Consider the following 18,769-nt stretch of genomic DNA (forward strand, 5'->3'; position numbering starts at 1 on the left):
ACACGTTAAAACTGTGTTTAATCAGCATTGCTTTTACATGAGAGAAAGGTTAGTTCAGTAATATTACAGTCAATTTAATCATGCACGGCTTCGTCGCGTTGTATCGGCCGTGGCTTTAAATATAAAAATATAAATCATGCATCTTTTACACTATACAGTCACAAGTACACTCAACCCCCGGTGGTTGGTCACTTTTTCGTTTGACACTTTTTTAGTTTGTACCCCGTTGGTTGGTCAAAGTCAAACTAAAAAGTGACGAACTGTCACTTTTTACACAGCGCTCACGCACACTATCAAAACAAACGTTTGGTAGTGTGTGTGAACTCCGTGTAAAAGGGGTGTCAAACTAAAACGTGACCCCGTTCGTTTGACAACAGTTGGTGTCAAACCATCGGGGTTTGAGTGTATATGTTTAATAGCATGAGCATGAGCATGAGAGACCCCCCTTCTCCGTTGCTGAACAGGACCGTAATATCCCATCAGCACAACCGGTCACACGCTTCAACGATCAAATGATGTTTCCCTTATCAACAGCATGCATGAATGCGCTGAAAAGATAAAACATCACGATCATCAAAACTAGAGCCGGTGCGAATAGGAAACAGTCGTTGGCCACCAACGGCGCCCGCCATGTCAGTTTGTAGATCTCGAGGGGATGGGACGGGAATGTTAGTTAGCACAGGCTGCTACCAAGGGTGGGTTCTATACGATATCCACACCCCCGCGTGTGCCGGAAAACTACTTCTACTTGGGATTTTGTTAGTGGGGAAGGGTAATGGCCATGATTCATCATAGAGGATGATGATGTGGCCCAATAATCAATAAATTTTGTTGAATAGGGTGATGTATTATGTATTCTCAAGGCAAACAATCGGACGATGCGGATGAGACCATTCCCGGTTATTTGGTGTTGAGTTTAGCATAAATGATTCAATCTTAGACAGCCGGCTGTGGAAAGATAGAATCAAAATTATGTGTGTTAAAAAGGTGAAATATTAAACTCAGCGTTACATATTTACGTAGAGTTGACCTGAGACTATTTATACTTTTAAATTATTATAAGATAAGCGACCAATTAATGACTGATGAGTTATGATGTTATCTGAAGGACTTGAACAATCGCGTTGAAACAATATTTGTCGCCACGATTCGCGGGAAACGAATGGTCGAATTGAATGATAATTTATATTTTGCTAACGCAATTTAAATCGAATCTTCCCGTGAAACAATTGCAAATCATAGAACAAAGATTCCCGGTTCCGAAAAACACGTTGCCGAGTAACCGCGAGGTCCCGCTACTCACAATCGAATCAAAAAATTCAAAAATGCGCGCTAATTGTCTATCCTAAATGTTAGCGTGTCTTTCGATAAACGATTCTATAGAAATGAGTTTTTTTACCGTGAAAATTTAACACATTGTTTGAAAAATAATTGCACAATTTACCCGACGCCGTACCTTCTGATCAACGATGATATAGGAAGGGCTTTTAAAATCACAAAATAATTAATGTAATCTTAATACATGAAAGACGCAACCGATTTAAAAAAAAATTACGAAGAATTTGTTCGCGTATTTTTATCACTAATTATGAAGTTAATCTGAAAAACCTGGAAATAAATTGATTAATATATATCAAGCTCATTCATACCAACTCTTACACACAACTTATTATACCAGTAAACTTATATAGTTTAAAAATAGTTAATCAAACATCAGATCATAGAAACATGAGATTTTGTATGCCATAAAAAAAATATTCATTAAAATAGATGATTGTGGCCATAGTTAAAATCATTTAAAATATTAATAACAGTTTGCTAATTGATCAAAATTTAATAAACGAAAAGTTGTATGATTTCTGATATCATAGGCAGTTTAAAGTGATCCTGTGCCGTCGACTTTCTAAATTAAAGCATTCCACAGAAAGAGAGAAAAACGCAAAGTTGTAACAAACAACGCTCAGTTAATATCTGTTAATATTAGCAACCATGGACTTTAGAGGGTTAAGTAAGCCTACTTTGAAACAGCAGACCCACCCTGATCCAAACTGTCAATTTTTAAAACGCACACGCATACATGATTCATTCTCTGCCACAGTACAACACACACACACACTACTACACACGCACGCAATCAGAACGGGCTCACCAAATATGTCAGTTCCGAATGGGCTTCCTGCAGCTCCTCTGGTCCGCGCGCCACCGGAAGCATGGCGAAAAAACGGCCCAGCGCGGCCTGGTGCAATGCCGCCTCACCACGGTCAATCCTCAGGAGCCTAGCGCAACCATTTCCTCATTTGATGATCCACCCGCCAGCGCACTCGACTAGTCATCACCCCAACACTGCTCGCATAGAACGAAAAAACACGACGATACAACGCACACACATTAAGAGTGAGAGGCCGCCCTCAACACAAATACCAGTGCAAACAACCGACGGAGCACAACCGGTATCGAAAATCCGGATTTTTTACGGAAACACGTTAGAGAACACTCAGAACCAACAGATCTCCTGGTTCCCTGGAAAACCCCGGGCCGAATAAACCAATAGCCATAGCCATAGCTTGGACCCGGCGTGGACCCCCTTATGCCCTGGGCTGTATTACACACTCATCAAATGATGAAGACATGGTATCTCCCGTGTTGGATTATTGTTCCGGATGAGGGTCTAACACAACCAGACCAAACAGTGGGATAAGCGTTGTGGAGCCTTCCGGTGGTGGGGCGTCCTCCAAATGCTAATGCTAATGCTAATGCTAAATTGTTATAATTTTTATGTTTTAATAAAATATTTTCATCATAAAAAATATCTTAGTAGGCTGTGCCCATCATGTGAAAGGTAATACAATTAAGAAATTTTGGAGAAAGGCACTATTTATTTCAGGAAATTGGGCATATCTCTGCTTATATTGAACCAAAACTGAAACTTTTTTATGGAACTTGTTCAGAAAACTGTTTTCTACAATGTGATTGATTTTAAAATGTTTTAAAATGTAATAGTGTGATGTGGCAGAGGATTGAAAAAATATTTTTTTGAACCTATTTGGTACTAAACAGCTTATTTATATAATAATCTATATTTTGCATTGTTTAATACTCAAATTCGTATCCGGGCAATGTTTTGCTGTATTTTCGGTACAAATTGTACAAAGAAAAGATTTATTTTCGGTCTTATCGGGGTTTCCAGCTTGGGTTTTGGAGTAATTTCAAAGAATGTTAGAAATCTGGTAAATTTGATTCGATTTTTTTTATTGGAGGTCAAATATTGGTCAAATGCAGTGTTGCGTTCCACACGCGCTCACGCGCTCGTGAGCGCTCACTTTTCGCTCATTCGTGAGGAGGAGCGCTGCGCGAGCTAGCTCACGTTTGCCCGCGCTCACGTTTGCTTCGATTTTTTCAGCTCGCGTTTGCCCCACGCTCGCGCTCGCGCTCATTTTTCGCTCACGGAGCGCTCACTTTGGAAGTATCGCGAATCGTTTAACTTTTTGAGACAGTTTTTTGTTTTTCAATCCTGGTTAGATTTTGTACTTAAGGCGCAGCATGTCAGTGAAAACAAGGGAAGGGTATGAACGCGTGAACAAAAAGGACTGTAAACCTTAGAAAAACTTACAAAACAATGAAATAATTCAAGAAGATTTATGCTGGGGTAAGTTCGATTGAATGTTATACGCTTGGTTGATTAAAATATAAAATTAAACTGTTTTATGTACCTAAACAGTTTGTTGGCTACCATTCCAGCGTGCGGATCAGAATGAGCAACCATTAAACAAAAGTCATTCCATTTCATAAATCGTTCAGTGCTTGGAAACGGCTGATCATTTTCATAAAGTTAATCTTTCTCATTCTAGAAAATAGGGTGAAATTGCTGAAACAACTCCAAATTGCTGGTGTTTGAAATAACCCATTTGAATGAAAAAATATAAATTATCAATGTTATGTTTTCTCAAAGAAATTATATCTAACACTTCCGCTACCAAGCCTCTGAAAATATTCAATTACAGATTCAATAAATGATTTTTTGAATATGGACATTCTCTAAAATGTTCCGAATATGAGGGATAATTATTACTTTTATAAAGCTTACTGCTGTTTTTTTAAAGTTCCAATAAAACAAATTTTATTTTATTTTTTTGGTGTTTTTAAAACCGCCTTGAGTCAAAACTCCGGATTCTAAAAACTTAAAATAAACATTTGTCAATTAATTCAATTTTTTGTACATATCAGTGCATCTCTTCACATCAATGATTTTTTACATTATGAATGAGTAAGCTCTTTTTTGGACACTCAAGAGTGAATCATTCTGCCCCTTGGCTAATTCTGAATTTAAATAGAACGTATATTTCGGTTCGCCGACTAAATCCATTTTATTGCTTAGGGGAGTTTGGGGTAATATGGACAGTGGGGGTAATTTGGACACCCCTTTAAAAATCACGTTTTCTTCGGATATAAAGTGAAAACGGCAATTTAAGTGATAAGGCTAGTACTAGTAATGGCCTAGGAGTATGGACAAACCAAAAAAGTTGGAATAGGTTAAGTAGTTTTGTAATAATATGTAAAAGTTTCCAAAGGCCGGTTGGCACTGCCATAAATTCTAATATTTGAAGGTTAGGAAATAAGGTTTTGCAGGGGTTATATGGCAAAAAAGACATTTTTTGTTTAAGGGGGTTGCTTGGGCGATGCCTGAGATATGTACGTATAAAAATTGTGCATTTTATCCATTTTTATCATCAAAAATAGCAAATTATGATAGAATATGCTATGGGGGTAATTTGGACATGGCTTGTGGGGTAATTTGGACATACCTGAAAGTCTACCTGTCAGGCAACAAAAAAATAACTTTCATGGTTGGATGAGTCTTCAAAGGGATTTAGATAAATTTAGAGGGATTTAATATGTCAAAACAATCAAAAAGGAATGTGAGCAATGAAAACTTTCACAAAACCCCTATTTTTTAATTTAGATAAATTTATCCCAATATTCGAATTGATGAAAATCTGATAACTGTACATTTCGCGTTCAACAAGACTCTAATGTTGATTGCTTTTAATTAATTTCTTTGACATTTCTAATTTCTCTGCTGATTTACAATAAGATTTAAATTTGAAGGGCTACATAATGTAAAATTTAAAAACGATATTTTCAGGCTAATAAATTCAACACAAACATTGATTTATACAAACAAAAAAGATACCTAAATCACTAAAAACTATACTTGTGTGTTTAAATCATTTCAGTATTGATGATTAAATTATGTATACTACACTGAACTATTTGTTATCTTCCTATTGAATTATAGTTCTATCACAAAATCATTATTTAAACCTTTGATGAAATATTGTGAGCAAAACAATACTTCAAAATCTTAAGCAATTACAAAACCAGGTTGAAGAATAAAAAACATGCTCAAAAAATCAAATGTTTAACTTATTCTTCAACATGTGTCCAAATTACCCCACAAAAGGTGTTCATATTACCCCACAAAGTATGTCCATATTACCCCACAAGGCATGTCCAAATTACCCCACAAGGCATGTCCAAATTACCCCATAGGGGTGTTCATATTACCCCCACACGAAAATGTGGGGGTAATTTGGACACCTTTTAATTTTTGCGATAAAAATGGGGTTTTCATCAAAATTTATTGAAATGAATGACATTTTTCCATCAAATATGGTCTCTATTATCCTCTGGTGTCATCCACATTCGTTTAAAATATCCATACAGCCCGTGACAGAGCAATTTCCTTAGGGTGTCCAAATTACCCCACACTCCCCTACTTTTGTTTGTTTGACCACTTTCTTGTTTGTTTTTGCTGCCTGTGCTGAGATAGTTCTAGAAACTTTGTTTCAAACAGGCAGATGCTTAAACAGGGAAAAACAACTACCTACTTTGGCTCACCAGCTCACGTGAGCGCAAAACGCTCCGGTGAGCGTGAGCGAGCACGAGCTACCTGATAAAAACTCACGCTCCAGCTGGAGCGAGCACGCTTTGCGTGAGCGCTCGCTCATTCGCAACCCTGGTCAAATGTAGTTGGTTAGAGTCCCCAAGGCATATTAATAAGAAGTTTGAATGATATCAATATGCATGCATCTATTTGGCTTCATTCATAAAGTACGTCACGCTAAAATCAGCCATAGTTTACCTCCCCTCCCCCCCTTTGTCACTATTTTCCTATACTTATAACACGCAATGTCACACTTGCTCAGACCCCACCTTCCCCCCTAGAGCGTGACATACTTTATGGATGACGCCTTTTCTGTGACTTTTTTGAACAAATATCCCATAAAATCGAAAAATAATGTTCAAAAAAAAAAGTTGCTCTAGACCCCCCGATGAAATATTTCGGTATACCCCGAAAAATGTTGGGAAAGAGCCCTTCTTTCACGGTGCCAAATATCAGACATAGCGAATTTTTTTATCATTAGCTTGTTCTAAAAAACACACCGTGATGTATATTGATAATTCACCAATAAAACCGAATTGAATTGAATTTTGGTATTACAGTATTTTATCAAATTCATCTGAAACTATGGGAAAATTTTGACCAATTTTGACAATTGGCTTTTATTGAAACCCGAAAATTTTAAACTTGATTTTAAACATTTTTGATATACCCCCTAGAACAAAACGTCATCATTAACTCATTTTCGACCAAAATAGTCTATGTCACAAGATAGCACATAGTACTTACTTTCCAAGCTGACAAAATATGTTCGATCCTCCTATGGCATTTACACAATCATTGTTTGCTTCACAAATATACTTCAGCAAGCATTTATCCTGTGAGTTGTTGTATGTTCTGGCGTATGTTTTCAACACGGTTATACCCGCAACAGTCGCATCGCTGATAGAATCTTTCTTACCCATGTCTCTGGCCGTCAAAGACCGATGGGAAAAAGATGTTTTCAAAGCATCCAACAAATTTACGACGATATTTATGAACTGAAAAGAAAATATGCCATTACTTGCTTAATTTTTTAAATGTGTAGGTTTGTGACAAAATTTGTAAAAAAATAACTACCCTAAGTCACGAAATATTCTAGCAGAGCTGGTTCAGCCAGATTCCAGCTAGAAAGGTTCTAACATTTCTGCTGAATAGACAGCTCTGTCAGAACTCGGCTAGAATCCTGCCAGAACGCCGGAAAAGCGATTTCCCACGAAAACAGCATGGAAAAAAGTGTTCGGATCGGCCTCAAAATTGGACTGGAGGTTCTCTGGCCAAAATATTTGTTTTATTTGGCCATTAGGGTGATTTACACCGTGTTAGGGTAGTCCGTCAAAATGCCTGTCGTTGATCGTTGATATAAACGTGATCGTAAGACTGGTTGCAACGCGGCTCTACTTTGTTCTAGCTGTTTCATTTTTCAAATAGAACTGAAACAGACCACCCGCAACGCGGAGTTGCAGTTTTATTTTTCGAGCAGTATTTTGAAACCGGAATAAAACTGCTCGACGAGTTTGTTTCAAACGTGAGACGATTTGGAACTGGAATAGAACTCAGTTTCAAAAAAAATCAGATATATAGAGATATCCACGTATTCTTACACACACACTATGATGCTGTGTTGATAATCATACGAACACAATTAAAAGCATTTATTTTTTGAAACAACATTTAGATCAGCGCGTTGCGAGCACCGTGTTCTAGTTTCATTTCCGCCAGTTCTAAAAATTTAAAACTGCTCGCAATTTGAAACAATTATAAAACTTCGCGCTGCAGACAGTCTAAACGAAGCCATCGTTGATTCAATAGTCAACGTCAACGGAGGCGTTGATTTAAACGGCGATAATTCGCGATCAAAAGCTCAAAAATTCCGACAGATGGCGCAAAGCATCGAAGAATGACGATTCAAATTTTCGCTGTTCGGTTACATAGAAATGCAAACTTAAAATTGAATTTACAGCTCATAGAACAACTTTTGAGAAAAAAATTAAGTAGTACGATTGTTAACTCTTTGCCCTCTATAAATTAACGCAATAAAAAAAAATGAAAAAAATAATAATTTTGAAAAAATAATATTGTTTAAAATGATATAGCATCAAAAGTCAACAAAGTATCAGCACGAATTTTTGCTCAAAAGTTGTTTTCAACGCTGGAATTTAACAAAACAGAATTCGCATACATAACCTCAAAGGGCGGAAATTTCAATCGACATACTTCGCTCTGTTCTGCTACTCAACACTAGGTGTCGCATGTCGTTTGGCTCTTCAACGGCAATCAACGCGTTGATTATGGATAATCAACGCGTTGATCAATGATGTTCTTTATAAGTTTTCTAGAGTTTTGAAAATCTGACCATTTCTCGGTTCCAAATTATTGTACATCCTCGGTGACCAAAGTGGAGCTGAAAGTTACCAGCAATTAGCTAGGGCTTAAAATACGTTTAAAATCCGGCCACTTCGGTCCACTTGGCACACACGGTTCCCCAAACAACCGTGCCACATCTATTTAAGAAGTTTCATTTATGAAAAAATCGATCTTTCCTCATAAAACTCTAGAAAACTTATAAACGCGTTAATCAACGCGTTGATCAACGCCGTTTAAAGCAACGCCTCCGTTGACGTTGTGATTAAATCAACGATGGCAACGATCAACAACGTTGACGTTGATTCAAAGCAGTAGCGTGTCCAGCTCCTAGATGAAGGTGGGGCAATTATATGGACGTTTTGAAAATTTCGTCGTTTATGGACGCCCCCTGACTAAAATTAGAACAAATTTCTGAGGATGGTGGGGCAGTTGTCCCATGTTGCCCCACCCTGTGCACGCTAGTGATTCAAAGATTAACCTTCCTACGGGGGTCCTTTTCGGCCTTTTTGAAAATAAATTTGCCATTACTTTTGCTATATACATGCTAGAGCCTTGAAATTTTCTGACATTGAATTTATAGTATAAATACACATTTCACCTCCGTCTACGCACGAGTGCAAGCAGCAGTCAAGTGCATAGTGCACCATCGTTTTTTCGATATTTTTCGCCGTAATTTACCGTGATTAGCTGCGAATTTGCTCCACCAGCATGCCAAGGGCCGACCGTGGCCGTGGCAGTTCGAGTGCGGCCTCGAAAAACCAGCGAAGTTCGTCTACCGGCCGTGGAAGGAGCAGGAAAAAAGGAAGAAGAAAGCAGCAGCGTCCCATCCTCCTCAGCGAAGTACGAGCGCAGCCGTTCCTGCAGCTAGCCAGCGTACGGTTCCAGCGGACAACCCAGCGTTCCCTCCTGAATGGGGGCGATCGTGGATTTTAACTCAAGAGGAAGGGAAGGGGGGTTGAAAGTAAACCCGAAACTATAACATAGCATAAGCCGCCATCCCGCGCATCAAATAGACAGAGCAAGAATATTAAAATTCACCACTCTAATGCATGTGGGCACAAATATATTTTAAAAAATCGAAAATTTAACTTTTTTTTTGAAAAAATATCAAATTTATTTGTTTTCATTATAATAAGTACAAACAACTCAAAAAAGTAAAAAATATTTTTGGCCGCTCGCTTCTATGTAAATACCCCATAGTGCGGTCCTACGGGAGGAAATGGAAGCTGCAGTACTTCGACGAGGGTCTCTCCGTGAAAGCGCTCCAATGATGTGATGGTCCACAAGACTTGAATGCCGAAGAGCTAACAGCATAGCTAGCGACAGCATGCGACACAACCATGCCGCGGAGACTAAAGCTAAGGAGCTGTCGTCGTCCAGCCTACTGGTGGAATGAAGAACTAGGTACCCTTCGGGCGAGTTGCCTGAGCGCCAGAAGACGAGTCCAGAGAGCAAGATAGCAACTAGAGAGGAGCGCAAAGAGGTATTATATATACAAAGAATCAAAAATATTTTATGGTCTCCGGTGACTATATTGCACAGTGGTTCAAAAGCCTGTTTTGACGAACTTAATTGATTAGAGCAAAAAGTAAGCATTTTCGTGCTTTGACATGTTCTACAACTTTGTTCAGCTTTGTCATGGCCTACTTTTGATGAAATTTGTTTTTCAAAATACTCATCACAGTAGGCTATGGAATTTCTAACTTTTGACAGTTAAGAGATAGAGCTTTGGTGTCTTCGGCAAAGTTGTAGGGCTGAAAATTTCCACAAACTTTGTCGAAGACGCCATAGCTCTATCTTTGCGTTGAATACCAGTTTTGGAACCTTTTTCATAAATCCCTGCCAAAAACAGTTTTGAGTAAAACTATGTTGAACATTGATTTTAGACGATTACAATGATCAGAAGAGTTGTCAGTAATATCAAAACAAACAACTTTGTCGAAGACGCCAAATTGATAGGAGCTATATGTGATGAGTTATAACAAGATTTCGTGATAATTTAGCTAGTTTTCGAGCTCGGTATACAAAGCCTCGGGCAAGTTTGGGCAAAAACCCATACAATAGGCTTCAAGTATGACTATTCCACTACAAAATGTCGGGTGAATCATTCGTCCGAAGGTTTACGGTCATAGATTTCCGAGCATTTGAATTTATTTTATTTTTGATGACTATTTAAATGCATTTAGGACATTTTTAAGGCACATAAGCCATTTTTGCGATTTATTCGGACACACGAGGCGTGTAGGCCAGACTCTTGTGAAAATTTTGATGTATTGGAAGTCTATCTTTGGAACCTATTGGCTAATTAATAATATGAATGTTTCAAATAAATTACTGTCTTTGCAACACTAACGTTATGACGTTGACTAGATGTCTAGATTCGCCGATTAGCTCTTTTGGAAGGAATTTTTTTCTCGAAGATATTCCCAAAAATACACTGGATAGCCTCAAAAACAGACTTCTAATACATCAAAATTTTCACAAGAGTCTGGCCTACACGCCTCGTGTGTCCGAATAAATCGCAAAAATGGCTTATGTGCCTTAAAAATGTCCTAAATGCATTTAAATAGTCATCAAAAATAAAATAAATTCAAATGCTCGGAAATCTATGACCGTAAACCTTCGGACGAATGATTCACCCGACATTTTGTAGTGGAATAGTCATACTTGAAGCCTATTGTACCGAGCTCGAAAACTAGCTAAATTATCACGAAATCTTGTTATAACTCATCACATATAGCTCCTATCAATTTGGCGTCTTCGACAAAGTTGTTTGTTTTGATATTACTGACAACTCTTCTGAACATTGTAATCGTCTAAAATCAATGTTCAACATAGTTTTAAAAGCATAAGCATAAGCATAGGTGCCCACCCGCAGTTGCTACTCCGTTATTGACCAGGACCTCCAGAAGTTACATCCACGAGCCGTGGAAGATGAGTGGGTGCTATCTTTCCTCGCTTCGCAGCTTCTCAAAGGCCCCTATCATGCTGATCAATACCGGCGCCGGCCACGACCAGTGGTAAGGTCACGGGGAAGTGGATGGGAATGTTAGTCCGATACTTGAGTGATAGAGACCGCCCAATCGACTGCTTCTCCGACAAAGTATCACATGAGTTTTGAGGGGGTTAGTAGATGGGTATGAGGTCAGGATTAACGAGTGGCAGTGATGTGACCATGAGCATTTTGTTTATCGGTTGAAATTTTTAAATCTTAGGCAGCCGGCTGCGGAAAGATAGATAATTGATTATTTAAAATGGTTTATTTTAATCGAACGCGTGCCAGCCGAGCAGTAGTGCTATGGGCTGGACTTATCAGTATAATTTTACTGTTTTTACAATTTAGATAACGCGAGCAAATTTCAAAAATAGTAAATAAATGACGCTTTACTCTTCATAAAATCGATAGTTTGATGAGTTAATACTAAAACTGAAAGTTGGAATAATTTTTTACGATCATTTACGACGAAAATTATCGCGAAAAAACCGGACTGCGCGTCCCCAGAAGCACTGCACTTATGAAGGCATTATTCAATTATAATGACCAATCACCCCATGCACACAAATAGCGACACAAAAGAGACGAAAATTATCGCGAAAAAACAGGACTGCGCGTCCCAAGAAGCATATTGCGTAGGCCTAGAAATAAGTCCGTTTTCTGTAAATGTGAGCTACCGTGTAGATATGTAAACAAAAAACCCCCCGTTCGCTCGCAAACGCTGCTAACGCTCGCTTGAAAACAATAATTTGCTTGAACTGCGCACCAACACTATCATGCGCAATCACTTCCGCTTGCTGCGAAAAAATAGTCTGTGGCTGCCAGTGAACGAACAAGACGCGTGGTGGAGAAGCTCCACGCTGTGTGTCGATCGGTTTACCGCGTGGACGGCGAATCTGTCCGGTCGTCGAAACCGCGTGAGCGGAGAGAAACCCGCCGCCGGGGATAATATCCGTTCCCGGACATCGCGACTTCACGACGTCGGCTTCGTTGAGCCGCAGATTGGGCCGGCCAAATAGGATTCGCTTCCAGAAAAACTCCACACGAAAAGCCACAACATCCTGCTGCCGCGGTAATTCCGGCGTGTTGGCCAACCAGCAAGGTCACGGCAAACGGATCCCGCATCGAAGAACAAGCTGACAAGTAAGTGCGGAAGAAGCCATATCGCCACGGTTCTAACTTAAGAAACTCCCCAGATTTGGCCACGGACGGAACAAAGACCGGCGGGAAAGAAAGACGCTCGACGGTGCGAAACACCAGTGGCACGACGAGCACGCGCGCAGGAAGACCCGAATCGCAACGAAGAACCACAGGTAACCAAGCGGCTGCTTGTTTCCGGCCAAAACTCACGCCACATCTCCTCCCCCAGATCAGCGCGATTCCGGCAGCAGACACGGAACGCAAGAGAAGCCCAGAGGTGCGATTAAAAGCAGGCGCAGCCGCCAGAAGGTAAAAGCACTCATGTTTGCCCGAAAGAGGCGATTGCTGATGTTTCGCTTTCCCATCCAGATACACCGGCATCGGCAGCTCACGACTCCCACATCATCGGGCTCGGCCCGAACGGAATCCGCGCGGAAGAAGACGCAAAAAAGGCCCCAAAAAGGGTGAGTGCCACGCCAAAGACGCCATCTTGAACGGGATACTAATGTTGGTTTCTGCAGGGCCTTTTGTGTGGAGTTTTCGCTCGACGGGCGCAGCATCGCACGGAGCAAGTGGCAATCGGCCAGCATCGCCGTCGGACACTGTGACCAGCGGCGGATCGGCTGGGCGAGCGGACATCGGTCGAAATCACTGTCGAACGTTGTGCCTACGGCGTTTCGGCGGAGCGGTGAGTGGAAGACATTCATCACATCGGCTCGGAGAAGTCGTGTGCCAGCGAGCCGGATTTGAAGAACGGCGACGTGCGCCGAGGAGCAGCATCGCCAAGGGCGGTGGCGGAAGAACACAGCTGGATGAGCGGGCTGAGCAGCACGCGAAGGGGGTAGGAAGAACAGTGGCGCCACTGGTAAGAAGAAAACCGCGCATGTCTCGCGCTTAGATATTAAGAGAAAGTCAAGGCTTGCTAGGAAAGTTTAGGCTACGGTAAAGAACATGAAGCCCGAGGGGCAACGTGGGGTGTTGGTACGGTAAATACAAGCATGTGAGCCAAAATGTTTGCTTTGTTGGGTATTTTATTGAGCTAGCCGGAATGTGCGATTACAAATGGCGCCCAACTAAATTCGAACCAAATTTATGTTGTATTTTTGAGATTTTGAGATTTTTGCAAGCCCGTCGTGGTGAGTTTTTCTGATGCCGTACCGATTCATGTTGTAGCTATTTTGTAAACCATTTGTGGCAAAAATTAAAGTTATGTTTTAAAGTTCTTGTTGTTTGGGATAATTTTGCTTTTGAAGACCTTTTGAGAGTTCAGCGAAGATGATGGAGGTTAATCCCATTGATCTGAGCAATGAAGAACTCAACTTTGAGTTAGAGCTTCGTGGTGTAGCAGGCCTTGGGCCGATGACGCACAGAATTAAGTGTACGACACTAGAGAAAGTTATGCAAGCTGATTTGAAGTCGGGGAGAATTTACGCATCCTCGTCTCACGTAGTGGATGGTTCGTCGGAGATTAAAATCTGTCAATCGCGGATCAATCGTTTGTTGCCCCAAATTATCACCGGAATAGAACGGAACAATATCGCTTTCCTCGAACCAATCGTGTCGCGCTTGAACCATTACTACAATCGGCTCACCCTGGTTTCGCCGCCGTCCGCGGACATGCGAGAAGAGTGGACAGGAGTGCGAGACACGATAACGCGTACGAAACGGCAGGTTTTCCGAATTCTTTACCCAGCCAACCAGTCAACAAACCAGTACAGTGTCAGTTCGGTTTCAAACTCCACAGCGCCGGCGCACAACAGCACAGCTGTCAGCAGCGATAGCGCTCAGCAAAACAATCAGCTATCGCTAGCAGGTGCAGCTGGGGGCGATTCGTCGGGCTTGGAGAGAGGAAGTTCTGCAAGCTCGCGAGGAGCATCAACCGGAGCCATCCCGAAAAGGACATCGGACCAAAGCGTGAATGATCTGCTTCTTCTGTCGGGTCAAGCTTCGGCGCAAGCCAGCAACGCAGCAGCACAAGCACGTGGAGGACAAGGCTTACCGGTCGATCCAAGGCCGCATTTGCTAGGTCGAGGACGAGGGCGGCCAATTTTCAACCCGAATCATCATCAGCGCAACCCTCAGCCACTTCCACCGAACCTAGGACGAGACATTACTCCACCGCCACGGCTGGGGAACGATGACGCAGAATACAACGAACTGAGGGATCGGGTACTGTGTGATCTGCTTCGCCGCGAACGTCAACCAGCCGAAGGCGCGCGAATTCGAAGGCAATCCACAACTGGCCATTCAAGTTCCGTGGAACGAAAGATTCCACCAACCTGAACACGTTCCTGGATCGAGTAGAATCATTCGCTCTCTCGGAGGGAGTCAATAACGCGATGTTGCTGCGGGCGATCAAGCACCTGCTGCAGGACGACGCTCTGGACTGGTACAGCCGTGCGCTCAACGAAGGAGAATTGGACACCTGGGAGAACTTTAAGCTGATGATCCGGCAAGAGTACCTGTCGAGCCATCACGGCCAGCTGCTGCGCGAAGAAGCATCGTCGAGATACCAAGGCGCAAACGAAAAGTTCCAGAAGTACTATCGGGATATCTCTGCGCTCTTCCGCTTCGTGCAACCGCCGATGTCACAGGAGGACAAGTTTTTCATACTGAAAAAGAACATGAACCCAGAGTACGCAACCATCCTGGCGTCGGCAAGACCGCAGACAATCCAAGACATGGTCGAAGTTTGCAACGCCTATGACGACACGCGTACGCTTCTCACACACCAGCGTCGAACGCCAATCCCGCACAGTTCGCTTCTCGAGCCAAATCTGGCCACACCCAGCGGTTCGCAGCGCTCACAAGCCAACAACGCAGGATGGCAGAGGTTTGGCGGCAGGGTGAATGCGATCGACAGTCGGGAAGAGAACCAGGACAGGCGAGGGAGATACGACGCGGCAAGCGCGGACCGGCGGGACAACCTGGACGAGGACGATTGGACGGAACAGATAGAACAACTGACGCAGCAGATTTGTGCGATCCGTACACAGTTTCAGAAACGCAGCAACGAACAGTACAGAAGAGGAGGAAACTATGCAGGACAGCGTTGGCAATCCCATCAACAACATCCGGTAGCAGAAGAACAGCAGCCGATGGGGGCAAGAAACAACCATCAGCAAAGCGAGTCCGCGCAACCGCGAGTCAACCAGCGTAGTCCAGAACAAGTAGCGACAAGACCAAGGGCGGATCAAAGACAAGGCACGTTGTTGTGTTGGAATTGCGACGAAGAGGGACACCGTTTCACTGATTGTGACAAAGCGCAAGCCGTGTTCTTCTGCTACAGATGCGGCCGCAAAGGATACACGCTCAGAAACTGTCCGGAGTGCTACGCAGAACAGGGAAACGGTCAAGCGGGGAGCCAGTAGCAGAGGGTTCAACCTCCTCGCGTCAATTCTACAATCCCTCGAATTATCCTGAACTCCAACACATCAACTCAATTATCATCAACACCGGAAGCGACAACCGTCCACACGCGACGATCAACATATTGGGCAAAGAGATCACCGGTCTGCTGGACAGCGGAGCGAACTGCTCGCTTCTCGGAGGAGCTTGGGTGGACATCGTAGACGAACTGCAGCTGAAGAGAGGAACACTCAAGGGCGGCATCCAAACAGCGGACGGAACGAACCACGAGATCGAGGAGTTTGCGAACCTACCAATAGCGTACAACGGAAGACACGAAACGATTCCAGTTCTGCTGATCCCTTCGCTACCAAACTCTTTGATTCTCGGCATGAACTTTTGGGAAGCCTTCGGAGTCAAAGCAATCTGCTGTTCGATCACGACAAAATCGATCGAAACCGAACCGGATCCGGAACCCATGCGAGAACTCAACAAGCAGGAACAGTGGCAGCTGGACAAGGCGATCGCGAAGTTTCCGTGTAGCCGGGAAGGCATGATCGGACGCACTACGAAGTACGTGCACCGAATTGACATTGGAGAGGCGAAACCGAAGAAGCAGAGGGTCTACGTCATGTCGAAGTACGTGCTGGATGAGGTCAACAAGGAGGTCGACCGGATGCTCGCGCTGGACGTGATCGAAGAAGCAATGTTCAGTCCCTGGAACAACCCGCTGGTGGCGGTGAAGAAGAAAACGGGCCAGTATAGAGTGTGTCTGGACGCGCGCTACCTGAACTCGATCATGCAGAACGAAGGGCACCCGATTCCGCAGATCGCCAACATCATCAACAACCTGGGCGGCTGCAGGTACATCTCGTCGATCGACTTGAAGGACGCATTCTGGCAGTTGCCGCTGGAAAAGGATTCAAGACCAATGACAGCGTTTACTGTACCGGGACGTGGCCACTTCCAGTTCAAGGTTGTACCGTTTGGGTTGTGTACAGCGAGCCAAGCCCTGGCGCGCTTGATGACGCATCTATTCGCCGATCTCGAGCCGCATGTTTTCCACTACCTAGACGACGTGATCATCTGTTCCAGGAATTTTGACGAACATCTTAGGCTGCTGAACATCGTTGCCGAGCGACTGAGGGACGCAAACCTTACGATATCTCCAGACAAGTCGAAATTCTGCCGCAGCGAGATGAAGTACCTGGGATACGTGCTGAACGAAAACGGCTGGAAGGTCGACGAAGGCAAGGTAGCGTGTATTGTGAAGTTTCCGAGACCAGAGAACAGAAAGGACGTACAACGTTTCTTGGGGCTTTGCGGTTGGTATCGTCGTTTTATCGCCAACTTCTCGTGCATTGCAGTGCCGCTCACCGAGCTAACGAAAGCGAAAGTCAAGTTCAAGTGGACTCCGGCCGCTGAGGACGCGTTCGTAAAGCTGAAGTCGTTGCTAGTGTCTGCGCCCGTTCTGGCCATGCCGGACTACTCGAAGCCGTTCAACATAGCGTGTGACGCAAGCGACACGGCCATCGGTGCGGTACTCGCGCAAGAGATCGACGGAGAGGAACACCCGATCGCGTACTTCTCGCAAAAGCTGTCCGCTTCGGAGCGCAACTACTCAGTGACGGAAAGGGAATGTTTAGCGGTCATCAGAGCAATTGAACACTTTCGTGGTTACGTCGAAGGAGTAAGATTCACGGTGTACTGCGACCACTCGGCTCTGACGTACTTGCGATCGATCAAGAACCCTACCGCGCTGATGTGCAGATGGATTTTGCGGCTAAACGCGTTTGACTTCAAGATCGAGTACCGAAAAGGATCGTGCAACGTCGTCCCCGACGCGCTCTCAAGGATTGTTGCGTCGCTGGTGTTTGCGGTGAAGGCGATGGACGACAGCTGGTACAAGCGAATGAAGCAGAGCGTGAAAAAACAGCCGGACAAGTTTCCGGACTTCAAAGTTGCAAACGGCGAGCTGTACAAGAACTGTCGCTGCAAGGATGAATTGGGAAATACGGTGCACAAATGGAAGAAAGCAGTTCCGTTGGGCGAAAGAGCAGACGTGATCAGCAAGTTCCACGATTCGGTGACCGGTGCGCACTTGGGATTCAGAAAACGTGGCAAAAGCTGCAGAACTTCTACTACTGGCCAAAGATGCAGCAAGACGTTGGTCGTTACGTTCGCTCCTGTGCGGTCTGTAAGGCCAGCAAAGCGCCAAACACCAAGATGATGCCGACGATGGGAAAGCTCAAGCCAGCGCGCGTGCCCTGGGAACTCATCTCGATCGATTTTGTGGGTCCACTGCCGAGGTCGAAAGACGGGAACACGGTTCTGCTCGTGATTGTAGACTGGGTAACGAAGTACGTGATCGCGCACCCCATGCGAAGCGCTGACACGTGCAAGATGGTGGCGTTCTTGGAGAAAGAAGTCTTTTGCGTTATTCCAGGCCAAGGATCGTGCTCAGCGACAACGGCAAGCAGTTTGTGTCAGCAGCGTTCAAATCGCTTCTCGCACGGCACAAGATCGAGCACATGACCACCGCATACTACTGCCCGATGGTCAACAACGCCGAGCGCGTCAACAGAGTGCTGGTCACCTGCATCCGAGCACTGCTCGACGAGGATCACCGTTCCTGGGACGAGAACTTGCCGTCGATTGTTGCGGCGATCAACAGCGCGAAGCACGAAGCCACCGGGGTAAGCCCGCACTTTGCGAATTTTGGAAGGGACCTGATTCTGCATACCGATCTGTACAAACAGCAAGATCTGAACGCGCCGGACGATCCAAAGCTCGCACAGGACTTGCGTCTGTCGAAGATCAAGCGAATCCACGAGTTCGTCATCCAGAAGATCAAGAACAACCACGAGAAGTCCAAGCAGCGATACAACCTGCGCACTCGAGCCGTGTCGTTCAAAGTGGGAGAACTTGTTTGGCGGAAGCTGTTCTCGTTGTCGTCTAAAGCAGATCACGTCAACCAG

The 18,769-nt window shown here is 43.9% G+C and overlaps 1 protein-coding gene across 4 annotated transcripts in view; it reads right to left on the minus strand.

Annotated features, from left to right (window-relative positions):
• The window catches only part of LOC6052063, a 128,175-nt gene that overhangs the window by 23,866 nt on the left and 85,540 nt on the right, over positions 1–18,769 (minus strand). For all 4 annotated transcript variants that reach the window (XM_038263832.1, XM_038263835.1, XM_038263833.1 and 1 more), the window contains one exon: positions 6,692–6,942. In XM_038263832.1, the coding sequence (XP_038119760.1) occupies positions 6,692–6,942 (251 nt within the window). The remainder of the gene's footprint in view (positions 1–6,691; positions 6,943–18,769) is intronic.

The sequence above is a fragment of the Culex quinquefasciatus genome, chromosome 3, assembly GCF_015732765.1.
Source record: "Culex quinquefasciatus strain JHB chromosome 3, VPISU_Cqui_1.0_pri_paternal, whole genome shotgun sequence".
NCBI lineage: Eukaryota > Metazoa > Arthropoda > Insecta > Diptera > Culicidae > Culex > Culex quinquefasciatus.